This window comes from Pituophis catenifer, unplaced genomic scaffold (assembly GCF_029215685.1).
Source record: "Pituophis catenifer annectens isolate HBS135680 unplaced genomic scaffold, rPitCat1.0.hap2 SCAF_6, whole genome shotgun sequence".
Taxonomy (NCBI): Eukaryota; Metazoa; Chordata; class Lepidosauria; order Squamata; family Colubridae; genus Pituophis; species Pituophis catenifer.
The window spans coordinates 35187370-35211108 of NW_027256886.1; the positions used below are offsets into that span (position 1 = coordinate 35187370).

At 36.6% G+C, this 23739-nt stretch overlaps 1 protein-coding gene across 1 annotated transcript; it reads right to left on the reverse strand.

Moving 5' to 3' along the window:
* Positions 1-1837: 1837 nt before the first annotated feature.
* Positions 1838-22489, reverse strand: MAB21L4 (mab-21 like 4). The gene is made up of 5 exons (XM_070946031.1): positions 21970-22489; positions 11651-11864; positions 6819-6972; positions 4182-4538; positions 1838-1930 (listed from the first exon to the last, which is right to left on the reverse strand). The coding sequence occupies exons 1-5, from the start codon at positions 22472-22474 to the stop codon at positions 1838-1840; spliced, it is 1323 nt and encodes a 440-aa protein (XP_070802132.1). The 5' UTR covers positions 22475-22489.
* Positions 22490-23739: the final 1250 nt, after the last annotated feature.

A 23739-nucleotide genomic window follows, 5' to 3' on the forward strand; every position in this document is an offset into this window, starting at 1 on the left:
GCCCCCATGTATTCTTTTATAGTCAGTTGGGCTAGGAAATGTATGAAGGCTGTGGGAAAATGAGATTTTAAGTGGATTCTGAGATTCTGAGAATTTTAAACAGCATTTGTGGATAATTCTTGATACATTTATATACACTGCTCAAAAAATAAAGGGAACACAAGCAGAAGACATCCGAGATCTGAATGAATGAAATAGCCTTATTAAATACTTTGTTCGTTACATACAGTAGTTTTGTGTTCCCTTTAGTTGTTTGAGCAGTGTATGTAAAGAATAAAACTGAGCCATAAACTGGGAAAAATTAATTACTGTACAATACCAAAATCAGATAACAAGTTTTCATATAGAATTGTATTACATTATTAGTTTTCTCACATATATGAATTAACACACACATAATAGAATTAAAAATAACAATGACTAAATGGCAGCGCCATAAACATATATAACTTTAGATACAATCATACAAAAAGATATACTATGATTTTATTACTTCATAAATTCTTCCTATGCAGAAAGAATACAAATACATTATATGACTGTAATTAACATTATATAGGATCTAACGTTGCTTTGTAAGTGTATGTTCTTCACAAAAGATCACATTCTGCAATGCAGATGGCAGCTGTTTTGGCTCCAAGGGCTGCATGGGAAAAAGGGGTTAGCTCTAGATTAACATCCAGGTTTTCACAGATGTATGCAAGTGTAAGAACAGAATAGTTGGATGGGACCTGGGAGGTCTTCTAGTCCAACCCCCCGCTCAGGCAGGAAATCCTATACCATTTCAGCCAAATGGTTGTCCAATCTCTTCTTTAAAACATCCAGTGTTGCAGCATGCACAACTTCTGGAGGCACGTTGTTCCACTGATGAACTTCTAATTGTCAGGGAATTTTTCCTTAGTTCTAGGTTGCTTCTCCCCTTGATTAGTTTCCATCCATTGCTTCTTGTCCTGCCTTCTGGTGCTTTGGAGAATAGATTGACTCCCTCTTCTTTGTGGCAGCCCCTTAGATATTGTGTGCAGTTTTTAATTCATAGATGTACTACCAATCATTATCAGTAAGGTGGGGGGGGGGCAGTGAGCAAAGAACTGCTGAAATTCCTACTAAAGCAATAGATGACAAGAAGTTCTTATGCTATGTTTTTCATCAGGCTTTCGGCCTTTAGAAATTTTAATAGCTTTTTCAGAGCTGAAGAATATGTGGACAGCGCAGTATGTTATTGTTGCAGAATACTTAGCTTCTTTTTTAGATTGTTTTTTTCCTGTATTAATTCTGAATATTGGAATTTCCTAAAGAGATTCAGGATATCTTAATATTTTCTTCTAATATAGTAGCATACTATTTAAAGAGTATACTATCTCATTCTGTCATGGTGAATGGAGAACAGAATGAAGACTCTGAGAGCCCTGTACAAAAATGATATTAATTTTAAGTTACAGTAATTAGATTAATATGATTACTCTGCATGTATGTAATTATTATTACTGTCACATTCACAATTACTATTTGGTAGCAACTTTTGGAAGAACTCTGGTGATTCTTTCTAAACTTTGAAAGACACCAGATTGTGAACCTCTGTTAAACAGTATATCAAGACCACTGTTTATATTTTACTTACTGTATAAAAGACAGTAGTTACAAATTGGACCATCATTCTTAGTAATAAAATTGAATTCAACAAGTGCTACCTTTATATACTGAAGAGTGACATGCTATATGTGCTTTATTTTATTGAGCAAGAAACTCCAAAAATATCAGAATTGAAGCTTGATCACAAGAAATAAGCTAAATATAAAGCATGTTCAAAAATTCATCCAGGCAGGAAAGACAAGAATTTTCAACTCTCGTTATGGACCATTTTCTTAATCTTTGATAAGGTGCTTGACATAGCAGAGATCCGTTGTGTGTCTTTAATCTGATAAGCCTGAAACTGGAAAAAAAAAAGTATCAAACTATATCAAATAACACATCCATTATTGTAGAACTGGCTTTTAAGGAAATGTTCAGATCCAATAGCTGCCATGGTAAGGAGACTGACAGGTTAAGGAAAGCAGTATTGCCATGTGTCACAGGCACATCCTAAAAGGGCAAATGTTAATATGAAATATAACACCATGACACTACTATTCTCATTCTATTCTCATTCTCACAAAAAGAGCAAAATCCCCTGAGCACTGCTGCGTCAGATATTCTATAGGAATATCTAGGATGGGTTCCATTTCCATTTCCACACTTATTCATTGGAATGGTTAATTTGTCAGTAATTGTTTCCCACAATGGTTGACAGGCATGTTGGTATTATGGACAAGATTTACAAAAAAGAAAACCCTGCTAAATGCATCCATAATTAATGGTTTTGTAGCTCCTCTTTGTCAAACTACCTCATTGTTTCTTACATACATACATAAGAACCTTACTGGAGTTGCACAACTTACCACTGTGACAGAATACTGCATATTACACACCTCTCCCTGAGATTGGTATTCTAGATTCTAACTTCTATTGGGATGATGCTCTCTAATGTTTCTGTTCCCACACCCACGTTGGTTTATATTTGTCCTCAGTCTTATTAGGCACTACTGTATTGTCATATCAAACTCTGCTGTATGTTTTGCCTGAACTGTTTTATTTTCTTTTGAGCAGACCTTGGGCTTTGACTATTTATTTAACAGAGAGAAATGTGCCCTCAACTGAGTCAGTGGTGGCTGCCTGTAGATCTTTAATAACCTCTTAGTAGCAATGTCCAATAGCAATCTATACCCTAATCTATATAATAATGCTTGATATATAAAATATTGCTGATTTCTCTGTGGGAAATGCTGTTTTTCTTTCTTTAAACAATCTACTTTTCTGCTGCAAGGTTTGTTTCTTTTTCTTTAGGAAATTTACCAGGTCATAGTTAAAAGGCTAAAACAGTACAGCAGTTGACTTAAAAACAATGTAGTAATAATCCAAGGAAAGAAAAGTAGTTTGTTTTTTTTATTAACTTGGCATATTTATGCCAAAGAACAGGGAAAAAAAACCCTTCGGGCTAGATACAAGCCCAATGAAAAACAGGCAGCACCCTTAAGAACAATAGGTTCAGAACAAAGGAATTAAACCAAATTAAAACGCAACTGGGAAATATTTAATAAAATAAAATAAAAACACAATAAAATAAATAACATTATATTTTAAAATGAAATAATCACAAATTTAATTACAACACTCCGGGTTTGTGACTTGCAAGGACCGCCATACAAGTTTGCCGTCTCCATTTAACTGCAGCAGCAAGGATTGCTTGGCGCTGCTATAGTACAGAATGAGTAGGACCATCATGTGACAGGTATTCTCTCTCAGTCTACGCTGCAGCAGCAACAAGCGACTTTACTGTCAAGGTTAAATTGAGGCAGTGAGATTATGCCTTTCCCCCCCGTGACTAGTGGCAGGCAGGCAGGCAGTCTTGCACTGGTAGCCGACCTGTTCCAGATCTCTTGCGCACAAAGGAGTGCTTCCATCCAAAACAGGTTGAATTAATTTCTTTCTACCTTTCAAAAAAGGCTGTTTCCCATCTCCCTCTGAAAGAGGCTAATTCCTCCCTCCCAAACAGGTTGAATCTATAAACTACCCAAAGTCATTTAGATAGTGAGAAAGGCGGTGTCTAAATTGATAAATAAATAAACATGAATGTCTCTTCGGAAATTATCTCTAACTCTCATTTGTAAGCACAAGTGTATTGCTGCTTTTGATTAAAGTTTTATCACAGGAGATTTAAACTCAGCAGAGGCCCTTATTGGAGAATATAATCGAGGCGAGTGCTGAAATAATACAGAGTAATTAAGCTGTAGAATGCCCCATTAAAAAGAAAAATGTCCATATATTTATAGGCTGCAAAGTAAGGACTTAGCTCAGCCATCAGTGAATGCTAACAAACATGCATTGTATTTGTAGTAAAAATTACATATATGAAGCTGGAAAGGCTTCTCTTCTATTTAAATTTCACTTATATCTAAACATCTTGAAGAAATGTAAGCAGAACATTCATATAGGTAAAGGTAATTAAATGGTTACATGTAAAAGTACATTAATAAATATTTGAATGATTATACTAGGGAATCCATGGGAAAGTCGCAAGATCTTATAGACAGGCCTGGAAAAAGATCAAATTATAAATTTTAAACCTTATATTTATAACTAATTACCTTGCTGAGCAGCATATCAAAAAAGGCAGTATCCCAGTAGTCTCTGTTTTCAGCAGGGAGATGAAGTAAAGCTTTGAGACCATTATCCTTCTGACAGAATTTAGTGCCTTCTCTTTGGGCAAAATGAAACTTTAGGAAATACTTAGGACTTATGGCAAAGCTTTCCACTTTGGGATACAAAGCAGTTAGGTCCGGACTATCATTCTTGAACAGATTTTGCTCTGGATATAAAAAATGGGGAAGATCTTTGGTCACCAAGCAGCAGAGTAAGATCACCAGGAGACGATAAACTGATCCTTCCAGACTCAGCCAGTCTTCAGAGGAAGGAAAAAAATGAGTAGCCCACAGCAATATCATCTAGGAGGAAGTAAGAATAATTACTAAAGGCAGTGCAAAAAAGCCTTTCAAATATACGTAAAACCAAACATATTATTATTGTTAAAAGTTGGAAAAAAATAAACTTTTCCCCAACTTTGGGGACACCAAAAGTAGCTTCCTTCTACAGGTAGTCCTTGACTTAACAACCACAATTGAGCCCAACATTTCTGATGTTAAGTGAAACATTTGTTAAGTGAGTTTTGCCCCATTTTAAGACCTTTCTTGCCTCAGTTGTTAAGTGAATTACTACACTTGATAAGTTGGTAACCCAGTTTTTAAGTGAATCTGTCTTTCCCCATTGACTTTGCTTGTTAGAAGGTTGCAAAAGGTGATCACATGACCCTAGAACACTGGAACCGTCATAAATATAACTCAGTTGCCAAGCATCTAAATTTTGATCACGTGTCCATGGAGATGCTACAAAGGTCGTAACTATGAAAAACGGTCATAAATCACTTTTTTCCATTGTACCATTGTAACTTCGAACAGTCACTAAACAAACTGTTGTAAGTTGAGGACTACCTGTAGTCTTGAAACCTTTGGTCCTTATTAAAACATTTAAAATATAGCTGAATAGATCTTTTGAGCTTAATACATTTTGATAACAATAGATGGATCACCAACTTTTTGAGCCTGTCATATCTACTTTTCTTGGTGAGATACATGGGAAGTTCCATGAGAGTGCATATTGACGTAGGGTTAGATCTCCATTAATTCAGAGAGCAAAATGGACATTGCCAACAGATTTGTAGTGGATCAGTATGTTTAGGAAGACGCTGACTTTTTGATCCCACCTTACCTATATTTCCTGGTTAAAATACATGGGAAAATCGTATTGTGGGGCAGTTTCACTTAGGGTTAATGAATTCAGACAACAAAATAGACATTGCCAATGGGTTTGTAGCATGTCGTATGCATAGGAGGGTGCTGACTTTTCGAGCTTCCTTATCTACATTTCCTGGTAAAATACATGAGAAAATACCTTTGGAGACAAATTCACTTAGGATTAGAATTAGGTCTCCATGAATTCAGAGTAAAGTGGACATCGCCAACAGATGTGTAGTACATCAACATGCTTAGGAGGGTGCTGATATTTTGAGCCCATCTTATCTGTTTCCTGGTATAATACATGGTAAAATTACACTGGAGAGCAAATTCAGAGAGCAAAATGGGCATCGGCATCAGATTCATAGTGTGTTGGTACACTTATGAAGGCGCTGACTTTTTGAGCCTGCTTAATCTACATTTCCCAATAAAATACATGTGCCACGCAGCAAAGATTTTGCTTGAGCTACTAGATGTTGTTTTGGGGGTGTAGTAGAGTTCCCTGGGTTAATGGTGTAGGGCACAGTGCATTGAAGTATGTTGTTTCTTCGACGTTTCCTAAGCTTTTAAAGTTGCAATTGAAAAGAAAATGCAGGTACTGGAAGTTTTAAAAAGCCATTCACAAAGTTAAGGCACGATAAGCTTAATAAACTATTGTTCAATTAATAACAGAATTCATAAACAAAGCTGAACAAGAACAAACCATAAATCTTACTTCAGTTCATTCTAAAATTGGCCTCATTTCTCGAATGAACATATAGCTAGCTAAAATAAAAAGGTGTAATAGTTAAGCTACATTGCTTGTGAGCTGTATGGCACACACCCAGATTTTTGCAAAACACGTTCTACTACTCCATCTTTTCTGCAGTGGTAAGGAATAGATCACATCCAAAACATGAAATTCTAATATAGCATTTGATATTCTGCTAAGTTTGTAAAAACTCTAGCCCTACATTGAGTGAAAGAAAATGTTCAGAACATTTCAGAGTTGCTCCCATTTAACAGATTTGCAATCATGTTTAATTTAACAATATTCAGCAATTTGTGTAAGCCATATTTAATCTTTGTTCAATTGCTATATGAAGCACAGGGAGATAAGTGAGATTCACTAGTCCTGATCTCCAGTACTCTATGATGTTCCATAGTGGACCCTTTGCCAATCAAACATTAGAGAAGATACCTACAAAGAGAAGTGTTCCTATTTTCTGCCTATACTAAACTACTTTCCTTACCTCCTCCTCATAAAGATGCTACCTAAAGGTTTCCCTTAATTCAGAAAATTAAAGCCCAATCTATCAGGAGCCTTCAGGAATGGGGGAAGGGGGGGAGGCATTTGATCATTCTCAGTTATTATCTTTTCTGTGTTAGACTATTAATAGCTATACATCTGAACCAAAATTAAGTTTTGCACTCCTGGAAAAAAATCCCACCAACCTTCAAATGTTGAAATGTGAGTCCCTTTTCTTCCCCTTTCTCTCTCCAATATTCATGGTTGATTTGGTCAAGAAGGCAGAGACTGTCCAGGCGATATCCTTTTAGGGTGCTTACAATTTGAACAAGTTTCGAGATGGGACGATTGGTGGAGTACCTAACAAGAAAAATATGCAGCTAGAAGTTAACACTTTATTTCAGATTTTAGTCTGCTTCACTGTAGGATTCATTTATCCCCAATACATATTAGTATCCATGCTGAGAATTACTAGAGAAGTCAACATGCATATTAGTATTTCAAACTAATTTCTTGAGAATATGGCTACCTAAAACAAGGTGACTCTCCACTTCCTAACACTTCAACTAGCAAAGGTAATGAAATACTAAGAATTACATTATTATTATTATTATTATTATTATTATTATTATTATTATTATTATTATTATTAAATATCCAGAGAGTTAAGGAATTCCTAGTTCTGTTTTAAGAGACCTAGGGACTGTGGAGACTATTGACAGCTTTTGTGATTCTAAAGGAGGATACATTGTTTCTAAGCTGAAATAAATGGCAAAGATCAGTTCACAAAAATCAGTTCCTTCCACAGTTCCCACATTCTAAACTATACAGATTTCTCTGCAAACAACATTAAAATATTCTTGTATATTTTTGGCAATCAAAATATAATATAATTATATGCTTCCTCCTAGGGAAGAAAGTGTATATGTATATGTGTTTATGTATCTAGAGTAGTGATGGGTTTCAATTTTTTTTACTACCAGTTCTGTGGGCTTGACTTGGTGGGTGTGGCTTGATGGGCATAGCTGGGGAAGGATACTGTAAAATCTCCATTCCCACCACAATCCAGGGGAAGGTTACTGCAAAATTCCCATTTCCTCCCAATCAGCTGGAACTTGGGAGGCAGAGAATAGATGAGGGTGGGGGCCGGTCAGAATTTTTACTACCGGTTCTCCAAACTACTCAAAATTTCCGCTATCGGTTCTCTAGAACTGGTCAGAACCTGCTGAAACCCACCTCTGATCTAGAGTCCAAAATGTTTCTGTTTCATAATGCATTGGTTTATGCTCTCAGATTTGATGGTAACTATTTGCACTAACAGATGAATAGAATTCCACGTACTATGGAACATATAGGCATGTCAAGGGTGGGTAGTCAGGTTCAGTAACATTTCCCTGTCACATACCAGTGCTATCATATTATGTGCTATTATATGATATTTTTATTGCAAGTATGTAGCTATTTCAGTCACTCACTCATTTGCAGATATGTTACAAGTAAAATCAGCCCATAGGTAATATTAGCATATCTCTAGCCTTCCTCATTTTGTTATTATGCTCTTGATAATTGTGTGCAAGCAAGACTTCCCCACTTATTGTGCACTACACATCAGTTCTGGCCAGATCAAATAGATGTTCTGCTTTGCTTCTGAGGATTCCTTGTTTATATACCAAAGAGGGATAATTATTTTGTAAAATAAAACATATTGATTACTATATGTCATAGAAAGGTTGAGAGAAAAAAATAATTCATACCAATATTAAATGTAGCTGCCTTACGCTAATGACCTTGACCTATTTGCAAAGAGCTACCATTGGTCATAAATAATCCCAATATAAAAGTAGTCAAATGTTAAATTCATTTTTATTATGGTTAGAATATGGACCAGAATGGCAACTCTCTGATAGAATAGTATACTAGATTACCCCAAAAATCTAAACAATTGCCAATCATAAATCCACACTTGGAATACTGCATCCAGTTTTGGTTGCCATACTATAAAAAAGATGTTGAAATTCTATAGAGTGCAAAGAGTAATAAAGATGATTATGGACTAAACATATAAAGAATGGTTGCTAGAAATGAGTAGGTCTAGTTTGATGAAAAGAAGGACTAGGGGTAACATGATAGCAGTATCAGGGACTGCCACAAAGAAGAGAGAATCAAGCTATTCTCCAGAGCACCTGAGGGCAGGACAAGAAGCAATGGATGGAAACTAATCAAGGAGAGAAGCAACTTAGAACTAAGGAGAAATTTCCTAACAGTTAGAACAATTAACCAGTGGAACAACTTGCCTCCAGAAGTTGTAAATGCTCCAACACTGGAAGTTTTTAAGAAGAGATTGGATAACCATTTGTCTGAAATGTTATAGGGTTTCCTGCTTAAGCAGAGGTTGGACTAGAAGACCTCCAAGGTCCCTTCCAACCTATTCTATTCTATTCTATTCTATTCTATTCTATTCTATTCTATTCTATTCTATTCTATTCCATTCCATTCCATTCCATTCCATTCCATTCCATTCCATTCCATTCCATTCCATTCCATTCATATACCAAAGCCAATTGCTATATAGAAAATAAGTAAGTCCCTTTAGAAAAAGCAGTGCAGTTTGTTACTGATGTATCAGTATCTTATCTTCCTATCCAGGAGGACCTTTTCCCAGCTTCAACTGGTATGTCAGTTGGTGGCTTTCTCAGACTGGGATGCTGTTGCAACAGCAACTCAGTTTCCCATCACTTCATATTTAGACTACTATAACACACTTTACAAGGTGGTTCCTTTGTAGACAACTTGGAAGCTGCAGTTGATTTGTATTAACTATAGTCCAACTGCTGATGGCAAGATATTAGAGTTATATTGCTGTACCTATGTTGAGTTAACTGCACTGGTTAGTAATACACACAGGGACCAACATGTTAGTATTGATATTTAAAGCCATATATGGCTTTGAACCTATGAATTTGCAGAATTGTATTTTGGCCAAAATGAGTTTGCTGTCTGTGTTCATATTGGGAAGTACTGCTTTATGTCCCACTCTTTCAGTAAGTTGGAATCCAAATGCCTGTCTTTCTGGATGTAGCAGCTTCACATTAATAAAAATCTCAATCCAGTGAGCTTTTAGAGGAAACAATGGATCTGTGCTGCATTTGAAATTTTGTTATATATATTTGATGTTTTCTATTTATTGTGTAAATGCCTAAGATCACGAATTAGGGTATTACAGGTAGTCCTCTCCTAATGATGATAAGTGGGACCAGTATTTTTGTCACTAAACAACACAGTTTTACGACATCACATGATTGTGATGCTTGATGATGGAAATTCTAGCATTTCCTGTTGCTGTTGTTAAGCAGATCCCACAATATTGTTAAGCGCAACTTCATGCGGTCGTTATTTGTGACCTCCTGCTAGCTTACCCATTGATTTTGTTTATCAGAAGCCAGCAAAAAAGAGTCACAAATGATAATCATGTGATCATGGAGAGACTGCAACCTTCATAAGTACAACGTCTGGTTATTAGTACCACTCATTCATAATACCACCATACGTTTAAATGGTTGCTCAGTGAGTGGACATTAAGCAAGGGCCACCTGTTCAGGCATGTGGGAATAAATAAAAATTTTGGTCTGTTTTTAGTACTCAGAAGCCCATGTGTGTACCTAAAACTATTTTGAAGTGCTCTGTCCTTGGAATAAATACATAGATCTGATTGCCAAGGCATTTATTTATTTTTAAATTCATAGGTATGGAATGTCATGAAGCAAGCAAGACACACAAAGTGGAGAAACTGTGCGATTTAAGCTTCCATTTTGGGACTGATCAAATTACCAGGGAATTTGGAGCTCAGATGGCAATAAGAATGAGTCCCACAGAACCATCAGAATCTTCTGCACCTCTGCACAAGTGTTTATAATCCCTGCATGCCTTTGTGAAGAACACAGCAATAACTGACAGCACCAGTTTATATGTAATCTATTCCGGATGCCAACCTCTAATTTCTACCTATATAGATTTTATGACTAGATATAATAATATATACAGTATCATGCCTAAGCAAGTTGCTTAAGAAAACCACAGCAATATTATGTTTGACGGCTTTAAACTATAAACTTCAAACAAAGTTTTGGATAGCCCAACAACTCTCTGACATTGTATTGTTTGTTCCTTATATCAACTGTGAAAAGTGCACAGGTGAGAAAGTTTGGTGGCCAGCAACGATACCTAATATTCTTGGTGGGTATGAAGGAGCACCTCAGAGATATAAATGGGACAAGATGTTAACTTTTCCTCTGAATTTTGAAAGTTTTTAAATAATTTATTTTAAATTTATAGATGTTATAGGATACGTTTCCCATCTCAAAATGATAGATTTCCCTTCCTTTGATTTTTGACAATGTTATTATCAGAGGGCTCCAAGGGGCTAGAAAGCACAGGTCTGGAGAGACATGTAACCTTGAAACCTCATTACTCTAGGACAGTATCATAGAATTTTGGACAAAATGTTCTATTCCAAACTCTATTCTAAGATAATTTACTCTACATCTAAGCAACTCTGATATACTGTATGTAACTAATATTTTATCTCTTCATTAGGGGATACTTACAGTCCTTTATAATATGTACCCAGAAGGAACAGACATTTCCTTATGGGTAAAGAAGCCTTGTATTTTATAAAGCTAATTTTCCCACGTAAATTTTTGATATGTAAGTCTATGCTGCTGGGAATTCTGTCTGCAAGGGAAGGCTACCTAGCCTGTATATTTTTCTCAGAAATCTTCAGGTTCACAAAAAGAAGACAGGATACATCCACTGCATTCATACTTGCATTTAAAAAGAAGCACTTCATGAACTTGGTATAAAAATATGATAATATATTGGTAGGTATGAATTGGAAATCAGAAGCCATACATATCATTTATCTTTTTCCTTCCTTTACACTAAACCATAGAAATCTTAGAAGTGCATCTGGGATGAGGCTTTTATGTTAAAAGACGGGCCTTTTCCCATAAGGCAGCTTTCACAACAGCATCAGTTTTACCTCCAGTGATGGTAACTGGCAGGAATGAAAACAGCTTCTTGAGTGACTCTGCTCAGACTGCCTTTTGGGAAACCTCTTTCTTGCCAGTTGTTCAGAGCATCCTGCTTTCTCCTCATTACTGGGATAATGTTGAAGCAGATCGTTTTCCAGTCACTGGACACCAACAAAGGCAGCTGCATCCCATCCTCATTTAACCTCTCAGCACTAAGTTCACCTGATTTAAGGGGGAAAAAACACAGTGAAAGTCAAAAGACAATAGCAAACTAATTGTCAACTTCAGCCTCTTTAGCTCCAGGGTCTTAGCATCTTTGACAAATAATGCTAGTGTCCAAAAGCACAAACAGGAAGCAATGCAAACCCCTAATATCAATGAAAAATGGCATGATATGCAGCTTACATTACAAAGAGGATAATACTGGAGAATTCCACTTATGAAGAGTTAAGTATAACTTGTGTACAATAAATCAAAATCAATATGAATTAGTTTTTTTATGTTTGCAAGGTAACTTAATACAAGGGTTCCTAACCCCTGGTCCATGGACCAGAACCAGGCTGTGGCATGCCAGAAACTGTGCCATGCAAATAAGCAAAGCCCCATCTATGGAAGACAGGCAGCATGCAAAACAATCCCCGTCTGTGGAAAAACCTCTCTCCACCGAACCAGTCCCTGGGGCCCAAAAGGTTGGTAGCCACTGACTTAATAGTAAACCCCTGCCAGTAAAGTGATTCTTCATATTATCTAACTAAATGAAGTACAGATAGTTCTCAACTTACAACAGTTTGTTTAGTGACTATTCAAAGTTACAACAGCACTGAAAAAAGTGACTTATGACCATTTTTCACGCTTGCAAGTGCAGCATCCCCATGGTCATATTATCAGAATTCAGACACTTGGCAACTGACACATATTCATGACAGTTGTAGTGTCCTGGGGTCATGTGATCACCTTTTGTGACCTACTGACAAAGTCAATGGGGAAGCCAGATTCACTTAACGACAGTATTACTAACTTAATTGCAGTGATTCTCTTAACAACTGGCAAGAAAGGTTGTAAAATGGGGCAAAACTCACTTAACAAATGTCTCACCCAGCAACAGAAATGTTGGGCTCAACTGTGGTCCTATGTCAAGAATCGTTGGGAGTCTCCCATTCTTTAAAAAGAATTTGTACTGATTTGTCTGAATCAGATACCGTATCTTAAAACTGATTGCATATTTTAGCCATTGTGAATCCTAGCCTGTCTTCCCTCAATTTTTCTATACAACTTGGTAAAATAATTTACCCCACCAGCCCCTGGGAAGATTGCAATGTGGAATTTCCAATTAAAAGATGTTAAGTCAGGTCATCTCCCAGGATATATTCTAAGAGAAAGAAAAAAATAGAGCAAATAAATTTGACCGGTAGGAAGAAGGATGGATCTGGGGGCCGGGGCTACATGTCCCCTGAAAATAACTCTCTGTGTGAGGCACATATTAGGAATAATTTGTGGGCCAGGATAGGCAGGTATTAATGAGATATTGATACTTTGTGGAAATAATTGAATCTGTACTAAAACAATGTTTAGTTATTTAACAAAAGTTCCTTTTGCTCCTTTATTTCTAGGTAAGTGTCTATGCTATGTATATCTTTCCCACGTTCCACCCAGTTACATTTTATTAGAGACTTAAATAATTTCTAAAGCAGAAATAGATTTAGTGGTGGCAACAGAACAAAGAGATAATAAAGGAAAAGACCTCCATAACAAGGAAGACAGGTGACACCCTCCTCTTGCCTATCTGTCACTATCCATACTTCAAAGTATTCTCACACCTAAACAAAGAAAATTAAAGTAGGGAGAATAAACTTTTTTGATATAAAACTTTGACATTATTGTGACAACAGTAAGGCCAATACATAAAAGCTGTTCTAAGGAGAAAATTGTTAGAGCCCACCCTTGCAAGTAATACCGTAGCAGTTAATTCTGTAATAACAGTTAAATGAAAGTATGCCAGTGGTTTCTCTCATCTTACCCAATAGCCAGGCCAGAAGTAGTTTATTTTAACAGGAATGAAATAGCTTATGATGGCTTTCTGAGTATCAGAATTCTAGAAATGGACTGATGGATTTACAACTTTGGGTCTCTGGAGCTAATTCTTTCATTCCTGCCCAAGTTTTGAAATTTTAAAAAAACTACCTTTCCGTTGTTTTTGCTCCAAGCAAGCATCCTCCTGATACAGGAACACAATTCCCATCATCACAGATAACTCTGCTCTACCTGATAGTGATAGGAATTACAGTCCATTCATCTAGAGCAGGGCTGTCAAATTCGTGGCCCGTGGACCGGATGCATCACACACTGACCACGACCACGCCCGGTTTAGCAAAAGTGGGGAATGTCACGATATGTCATGCCACTGTGACGACATGAATTTGACACCCCTTATCTAGAGAGTACCAAGTTGTAGAAAATTAGCAGAAAAAAAATTAAATAGTGTTTTGAAATCAACATAAATATTCATAATAGAGTTAGCAGTGGGTGTGACAGTCCATATGTGTTGTTCAAGTTCTTATTTGAATAACTGCTAGTTGTGGGGAAACAACAAAGAGAAAGAGCTTGGGACTTGTTCAGACCCTGACCTGTTATGCATATTCGCATAATGCAAACATGTTAGTTTTTTTCCCCACATCATCTGTTTTTCAGTATTTAATGTTTATTCCATTTGTCTTCCAAGAACAGCATACCATTAGAAGAGTGGGGCAGAAATCAAATTTTTATTGCCTTTTTCTGACCTATCTCTGAATCTACAATCCTCATAATCTTATAACTGCCTTTTCTGTATAAACCTATTTTTGCCATTGTTATCAATGCCACATTTAATTTTGATTGTACAATTCAAGCAACTGTATTTTTAGTAAGATTTTAGAAATTATATTTAACATTAATATAAACTTTTCTTCTTATCTTTGAAAGTTTAACTTATCTAAACCATTATAGTGTTAACAATTTCTAGTTTATATTGCATGAATGCCATTGTATCCAGAGGATATCTGTATTTATAATGTTTTATTCGCTTTTTATAGTGTAGTAAAACTTGAAGAAAAAAATGTGCCTGGACTACTTTATTTACTTACCTATCATATGTTGATAACTCTGAACAGCATGTACCTTTCCAACATTCATAAATTATTATGAGAACATTCAGCCCAGCCACTCTCCACAGCAAAGGAGCATCAGTCTCAATCTTTCCCCACCATTATCAACTGGAACCTCCCCTTTAAGAAGGAAGAGAACCACCACCAAATGGTGATCATCACTCCCAACCCTCAGAGACTATCCCAATAGATACCATGATAAATAGTGAAGGCTACTGAGATACCAGGCAATATTCAATTGGACCCATTTCTCCTATCTTGTTATCACCAGACTACCCATAATATGTGTTACCTGGAATGTTTTATAATATAAATTATAAGTTGAATACAAAATGAGTGAAGTTTATAACTTATGAACATTTTTTATCTACATCACAGAAATATAGTTTCTAAATTACAAGAGTAACAGTTCCACTTCTTTGTTTGTTTGTTTGTTTGTTTGTTTGTTTGTTTGTTTGTTTTGATCAGACACTCCATTGAGTATAGTATCCAGTTATCCACAACATACTTTAGAAACTTGAAATAAGTTCAGAGAAGAGCTGTTAGAATGTCCTAGAAACTAAGTATTCTAAGGAGTTTGAAGGAGCCTAGTTTGTTTGGCCTTGGGAAGAGAGCTAAAAAAAACATATGGCCCTCTTTAAATACTTTAAAAGTTATCACACACAAAAGAAAATCAAGACCTATGCTCCATCAGACCAGAGTGCAAGACGTCGAATGATGGATTTAAGGTATAGGATTCCAAGTGAAAGATGGTGGAGGTACAGAGAATCCCAATAGTAAAACTCTTGTCAGTGGTATCAAGTAACAAGAGGTGGTAATCTGCTTTCATATAATATGTGTGAATAATACAAAGAGTCCTCAACTTAAGATCACAACTAAGCCCAACATTTCTTTTTCTCAGTGAGACAGTTGTTAAATCAGTTTTTCCTTATTTTATGACCTTTTTTTGCCACTGTTATTAAATGAATTGCTGCAGTAATTAAGTTAGTAACACGGTTATTAAGTGAATCTGGCTTCTCTATTGTCTTTACTTGTCAGAAGATGACAAAAGGTGATCACATGACCCCAGGATACTGCAACTGTCATAAATATGAGTCAGTTGCCAAGTGTCTGAATTTTGATCACATGACTATGGGGATGCTGCAATGGTCACAAGTCAATTTTTTCAGTACCATTGTAACTTCTAACCGTCACTAAACAAAGTCCTAAACAAGGACTACCTGTACTTAAAACTGAATCAATGAATAGAGGCATAGCACTGCTGGATGTAAATAGTTTATTTCAATTCCATGACTCTGTAATCTGATCTGAAGTGAATAAAGACCAAGTACATGTGTCCCAGCCCTGTGCTGGCCCTTTTGTTCTGAATATCTTTCATGACTGTCCATAATCAGTTTAAGCTAAAGAATTGTACTAAGGAGGAACACAACCACGAGGCTGCCCACTAATAATAAGAATCTGGATTAAATAAGAAAAATAAGTCAGCTGGTCAGTGTCTGCTGAGATACACTTATTGTAATTATTTCACAATTTGTACAGATTTTTTAATTGTTTTCTATTTTGTATAGTCTAATGATGCACACATAAAATGATATATTCAGAATATAGAAATCTGCATTCTGTTTTGTTGTCTTTTTAGTAATTTACTTCCTCTGTTTCAGAAATGAATTAAAATCCTGCCCTGGCTGGAAGATGTGTATAGTATATAGATATGTAAATATTCTTCAAATAGCAAACACCTTTTCAATTCTTCTGGAGTTTTATAAAAGATTTTAATTGTTTGGTGTAACTTACTTTTTATGTTTGGTTCTTGCTGTGTTATTATTATTACTCTACTTTTATGTATTTTTTTTTTTTACTGTAAATTGCTCTGCTTCAGTTTTAAATCATTTCCTGTAATTCTTCCTGGCTTGATACAGGTACATGAGAAAACATTGCTGTAGGGTGTAACAGCATCAAGCAGATTGGAAAGCAGCAGTCACATGAGGAGAAAAATGCATTCCCTTAAAAACAAGCAGGAACCAAGTCCCTTGAGCAAGAAAAAACTTATCCCAAATAAAGTATAGCATCACAATAACTAAGAATTTGTTTTTGAGCAGAACAATTTGAGACTGGATAACAACACAGAGTGAGTGTTATAAGCGTAAATGAGAGCTGTAAAAACATCTGCTGAATTTTAAAGTAAGCCAGCTAGGGCAAATATATATGCTCATTTCCAACCCAGTGAACTCTCCTTAGATAATGCACCATAAGAAATAAGTAGTACAGAGCCATCCGAGTTTATTTGATTAAGAGTACCTGTACCTTTTCAGGCTTCAGTGAGAGCTTGAAAAAAAAAGAAAGCTATCACAATTTTAAGGAATCCACTCATTAAAGTCAGGCAGTGGTACTTTTTTCAAGTTACATTCCTTTAATGAATAACAGAAAGGTGCCATGCCAATGTGAGGTATGAAGTACTTCTGATTAATGTTCAACATGTAGGGCTTTGCCTTCTCCAGAAATGACTCAAAGGAAACTCTTTGGGACTTGTGCAAACATCACTACTTTGCTATTCTTAAAGTAGCTGGGCCCGTTTCCAAATTTCTATATAAGCCTGAAAAAATGTGGGTGCTTCCATAATTAGCAGAGATGACATGTTCACTCTCATGAGGTGTAAAACATTTCTTCTAAAATTCTAAAGCATTCTTTTAAAGCATTCTTTAGTACTTAAAGAGAAAGCCAGTATTCATTTTTGGAATATCATACAAATAGGGCTACCAGATCTGGGCTGCAAAAATCTGAAAGCGCACTAGATGTCAGCAAAAAATTAACATGCTCTTTATTCCTTTGCTGCCATCTTTTGATCTAGATTCTTACCATTCAGATCCAGCAATCTGTCAGCTCTCTGACGTTGGTAAGGTAAGCAAAGAGATACCACAATAATAGTAATTTTATTAAAATAAAATTTTATTATTTTATTATCCTATTAACTTATTGTGTGTGTGTGTGTGTGTGTGTGTGTGTGTGTGTGTGTGTGTGTGTGTGTGTGTGTGTGAGAGAGAGAGAGAGAGAGAGAGAGAGAGAGAGAGAGAGAGAGAGAGAGAGAGAGAGAGAGAGACCATAATCATATTATTTAACTTTATTTATTTATTTATTATTTAACTTTATTAACTGGTTAACATTATTTAACTGGTGGTGTCTGTAAAACTCTTGTCCATACAATGAAATGAACAAACAGTTTGGGGAAACATTTAAAGCAACTGAACATAGCAGTTCAGTGACATGGCTGCTTTTACAATTTGGAGAGGTCTACTCAGTTCATTCTACAGCAGGGGTGTCAAACTCAAGGCTTGTGGGCCGGATCCAGCCTGCAGGGCCGGCTGGAAATATCAAAGCACAATCTGAGGACCCAGATTGTGGGGGCAATAAGATGACTTTGTATAAATATAAAAAAAGTATGAAGGCTATTGCTTAACGCATTGTAAGCCACCCTGAGTCTCTGGAGAAGGGCGGCATATAAATTAAAGCAAAAAAAAAAAAACCACCAGCCCGCGGTGCCTCTGCCAGCCAAAATGGGCCACAGAGGGGGTCGCGCTAGGCCCCCGCATGGTCTGTTTTTGGCCTTGATGGTCTCCTGCAGCACTCTGCCAGCCGAAAACGGAGCTCAGAAGCACTGCGCACAGCCTGCCCAGGTTCCATTTTCTGCCTCCACGGCCTCTTGTAGCACTCTGCAGCCGAAAATGGGCCATGAGGGGGGCTGCCATTTTATTTATTTATTTATTTATTTATTTATTTATTTATTTATTTATTTATTAAATTTTTATACCGCCCCCTCTCCCGAAGGACTCAGGGCGGTGAACAGCCAAAATTAAAAACACACAATACAAATATTAAAATACTTTAAAACGAAATTAAATTTATCTTTGGCTTCCCCAATTTAAAACCTCTTACCCATAAAATTCCCCAATTAAAAGATTTTTAACTCAGCCCGGCTTGCTGAAATAAAAAAGTCTTCAGGGCCCGGCGGAAGGTCCAGAAGTCCGGGATCAGTCGTATCCCTGGGGGTAGCTCATTCCAGAGGGTGGGTGCCCCCACAGAGAAAGCTCTTCCCCGGGGGATCGCCAGCCGACATTGCCTGACATTGGCCAGCAAAGTGCTACAGGAGGCCATCCAAGCCAAAAATGGGGTGCAGGGGCACATGCGGTCCCCCCACACCCTGTTTTGGCCAGCAGAATGCTGCAGGAGGCATCTGTCCAGACTCTGCCCCTTACCTGCCGGCCCGTGGAAAAGAACTACAACGCTGATCTAACCCTCGAAGAAATCCAGTTTGACACCTCAGTTCTACAGTATTTCTAGAGAGCCGTTTTTATTGATTTGATTATAAGCTGTATCAGCTACAGCTTAAGCAATTATTCTGAATATTTGGAAAATATTTGTTATTTTGTGCTAGATGAGCAACCATTATCAGTTTTCAGATTATATAATAATCTTGTGTGCCTATTAATGTCATCCTTTTTATTTTAGCATTTTTAAAGATCAGTTATTCTATTAACTAAACTGCATTATACTAAGCAGAATATAAATAGAAGTTCATAACAATATATTTGAAATATATATATTTTCCAAAACAGATATATGTTAAAATATAATATAAATAATATCTAATTTAATAAACATTTTAAATTTAAAAATGAAGTTTATCTATCCTAATATTGTTACAGTAATTTGTAGCAATTTCTTCTGCAGTTTTTGATATTGACCTGTCCTGTCCTGGAATGCCATTTGCTCTGGTTGTAGTACTTTTCTATTCAAATTACAGCCACATATTTCCATTTAAAGTATAGTTATTCTTTCTAAGATATTAATATGCAGTCATCTATTTTCAGTTCCAGAGAGTTTACCATAGTATTTGGGCTTATTGAACTTCTAATAGTATTTATAACATTTTAAAATAGCATATTGTCAAAATTGCATCCCTCCTTACATAGAGGATTGTCTATGCTCCCTGAGTGGATTTTTCAGTGGTTACAGTTTGTTGATAAGCTGCCGCATATATAATGCCAAAGTCTCAAGTTCTAGTATCTGCCATAACATGTTCAGCATTCCTGGACGTAACTGTTGTCATAGTTTGATGTATTGTCTAATATATTTCCTAAAGAAATTTATTACTACATAATAGTTGTACAATTGCAAGATCAAACCAGAATCTCAGTACTGGAATGTGTTTTAATCTAAGCAAGCATTAAAGATCTACATTTAACTAGATATCCAAAAACATCACACCCAGCCTTATGCCGGAAGAAAGAATCACCAAGGATAAAGCCTAAGGGAATATGAAAGAAATGCAAGATAAAAAAGAAAAGTGAACCTCCAAATTAATTGCATTTCAGACAAAAGCATTTAGTTCCAAAATTCAAGATGTCCCATATTATAGAAGATAACATGGAAGTTCCTTTTTTTCCTGCATTACAATGCTGAAAATAACAGATATACTTTATTATTGATAGGGTAGCTAATAGCCTATGTTTTTTTTTTTCAAATTAGTGGAACCAATAGCAATTTACCTATGCATTAACTCAAGCTATTCACCCATTCACTGCTGCTACCACTTCTCATTATTGTTTGATAGGATATTAATATTGCATTATTTTCAACATGTAAATTTAATAAATAAATTTTCGACTTAGGCTAACAAATAATTTTGATTTTGCAGACTCCTGAGAAGATTTTGGGGAAACTCAGGGATCCTAGGACCACACTTTAAGAAGCATTCCTGCATTGCATGTTACATGGGGTTGCCTTTGAAAATGACCCAACAGTGTCCAAGATATTGGGCTAAGAGTTACTACAGTAATATAACACCTATTCCATTGCGTTGGTTACCAATAAATTTCCAAGTTGAGTTTAAAGTTCTGGTTTTGACCTCTTTATTACTTGGTTCCAATGTACCTTGGTGATAGATTTCCTCCAAAGTGATACTGCTTGTCCCATGTAGTTTTCCAGGACAAGGATGCTTAGGGCTCTATCGCTCAGAAGGATCAGACAGAGAATGTCCTAGGTAGTCAGTTCTACTCAGTAATGGCCCCAACATAATGGAATAACTATCCATAGGAGTTTGCTATTGATTTTGCATAAAGTTGCCAAGGTGATTTTGTTTGAGCACTTTTGTATGTGTGTATGGTTTATATAGACAATCTGTTATTTGTGGCAATTGGGCACCAGGTGGTTGCTACATTACGATAATTTTGAATACTGTGCTAATTCATGCTGGGATTTTCATTGATGTTCATAAACTACCCAGAATCTAGGTTGCTAGATTGTGTAGACATGAACACAATTAAATAAATCAATAAATACATAATAATCTTCAAATTCCCTTCAAGTCTAGGTCCCTATGATGGAGAGTCAACATTTAGTGAGTACTCAAAGCAAGCATTTAGTATCTGGGAAAACGAAATCAACCACATTGTGGATTCATTGCTTTGTGTGTAATGTAATAAAAGTGCATTGTCAGAGATAATTAGTATGGCAGACACAGTTCTTTCACTAATGCTTGCACATTTGCTAGATCCTTTAATTAGCAGCCCTGTTGAAAGTCTGTAATATGTAATGAGAGAACAAATACTTCTTTTTTAAAAGCAGAGAATACCATAAAGGCTTCTTTCTTTCTTTCATCCTACCTCCTTTTCTGTAGCAATAGCAAGCTAATTCTTTTTAATGTTTAGCTTATTAAACTGGCCACTGTGAACTCATCTGTACTATAGTGAAATTACAAGTTACATAGATGCCTGTGGTTAATATTGTATTATTATTTTGTTTTTATCAGCAATATAGATAATCACCTTGTCTCAATTACGATATACAATATATTAAAACAAGGTAGTGTGCTGTTGCAAATGCTAACCTTTTGTGAGTGCATACTTTAATTGGATAACTGTATACCATACCCGCTTATATTGTTCTTCCTGGTCCTCCAGTGTGTTTTATCATACACGCTTGGTCGTACAGAATAGTACAACATATATATTGTAATTTTTTTGACATATACCCTCACAAGAATAACATGCTGGTTTGATTAATAATTTACATCTAGCCTCTTGTATTATTCCAATCCTCTCACTCTTTTCCAATGCTAATCCTGAATAAAGATTTTTTAAAAATATTTTAAATAGCTTGCTATCGTTCTCTCTTTACCTCTGAGACAGTACCTGGCTTAATAAGGTTCTGGTGCTTGCAGTGAACAATGGCAGCAACTATCAGTTCTTTCAGGAGATGAAGAACTTTGCCTGGCACAATATGTCCCCTGGAATCGGCGTCATCCACAGCACTGAATACATCTTCTTTGGTCCAGTTTTCTAGGTTGGTTTCTTGCTTGGGTATCCCTAAACAGCATGGTCCTGGCACCTGGCAATTCCTATGAGTAATATTCTCAGAATTACTTTGTTCATCTGTACATGGTTGCATCAGGAGAACCTCAGCATTGACACATAAGGGAACCTCCATGGTAACTTCATCTTCTGCAGCGGAGAGGGAAAATTCCAAGGCTTCCAAGTTTCTTGAATAATCCACTATAACTCTAGGATCCATTGTCTTGACTCTTTCCAGTACAATAAACAAAATATTTTCTGCCTTTTGAAAATGCTGCACTCTCTGATATTCACGGGACTGAATCACCTTAAGATAGCTGTGCCAGTTAGGAACCTTTTCTGCCATGATGGAAGGTTGGCAGAGATGAAATTCCCCCTGTAAATCCTCTTGGTGCCCAAGGTAGCTCTGGAAGCAGACAAAAACATTGGTACAGCCCTGAAAAAACCATGATATGCATAGGGGTGGGAGGGAAAGGTGTGGCCAGGAGGACTAGAACAGGGAGGAGCAGCATACGCAGTAAAATTCCACTCATGCATTAAAAATACTCTCCTGTTTCCCTGTTTCATAGTTGATAAAGTGCCAAGTTGTTTTAAAACAGTCAAACTGGTATGTTTAGGTGATACAGCTGAGGCATCCGGTTGTCTCAATATTATTTTCTGGTACATCAGACATGTCCTACCCAGCTAGCCTGAAAAACTGGGTTTACTGGAATAAATCCATACAGATTAAAATGGGACTAATCCAGCTGTGTTGACCCAACGTTCAGTTCCCACTTGGTCACAAAGTTCACCACAACAGTAGTCACCATCTCAACAGACTTTGTGGTGAAAGAAAATCGTATACATCAGCTTAACTCCTGGGTAATATGGGCTAATGAAATACAAACAGGCTATCAAAGTAATATAGTATTGCCAATGTAATTCTACTATGATTGTGCAACACTTTGGGTGGTCGCTCACACCTTAGTGGCCTCACATTTGGACTGTTGCAATATGCTCTGCATGCGGCTGTCCTTGAAGTTTCAGTTGATCCAGAAGGCAGTAAAGCAGGTAGTTATGGACACAGCTTGTTACACCCGTATGACACAATTACTCAGCAAACTGCACTGGCTCCCAGTAGTCTTCTGGATGCAAGTTTTCACCTTTAAAGTCCTACATGACATGGGGCTGAATTACCTGTGGGACACCTTCTCCCAAGACCATCTGTCCACCTCACACACTTCCATAGGGATTGCACATTCTATGTTATCTCTGTTAAAATTTGCCATCTTATTGGACCTTTTTGATGGCTGCCCCTTTGCTCTTTAATGGTCTCCCTCCCCTGCCCTGATACACAGTAATCATCCCAAATCTGCTTGCTGTTGTATAAACCATCAAAACCTAGTCCGGCCCCCTCAGGGATTGGAGTCCAGTTGAGTGGAATCCCCTTTTGGTTGTTTTAGTTATTGTGTTCAATTGCCATTTTATATTTTATATGTTGGGTTGATTTTTTAAAAATGTTGAGTAACTATGGTTTTTTTTTTCTTTTTACTGTACGGTTTTTGTTGCATGTCGCCCAGTCTCATTGTTTGAGTTGGGCACCCTATAAAACCATTGAATAAATAAATGAAT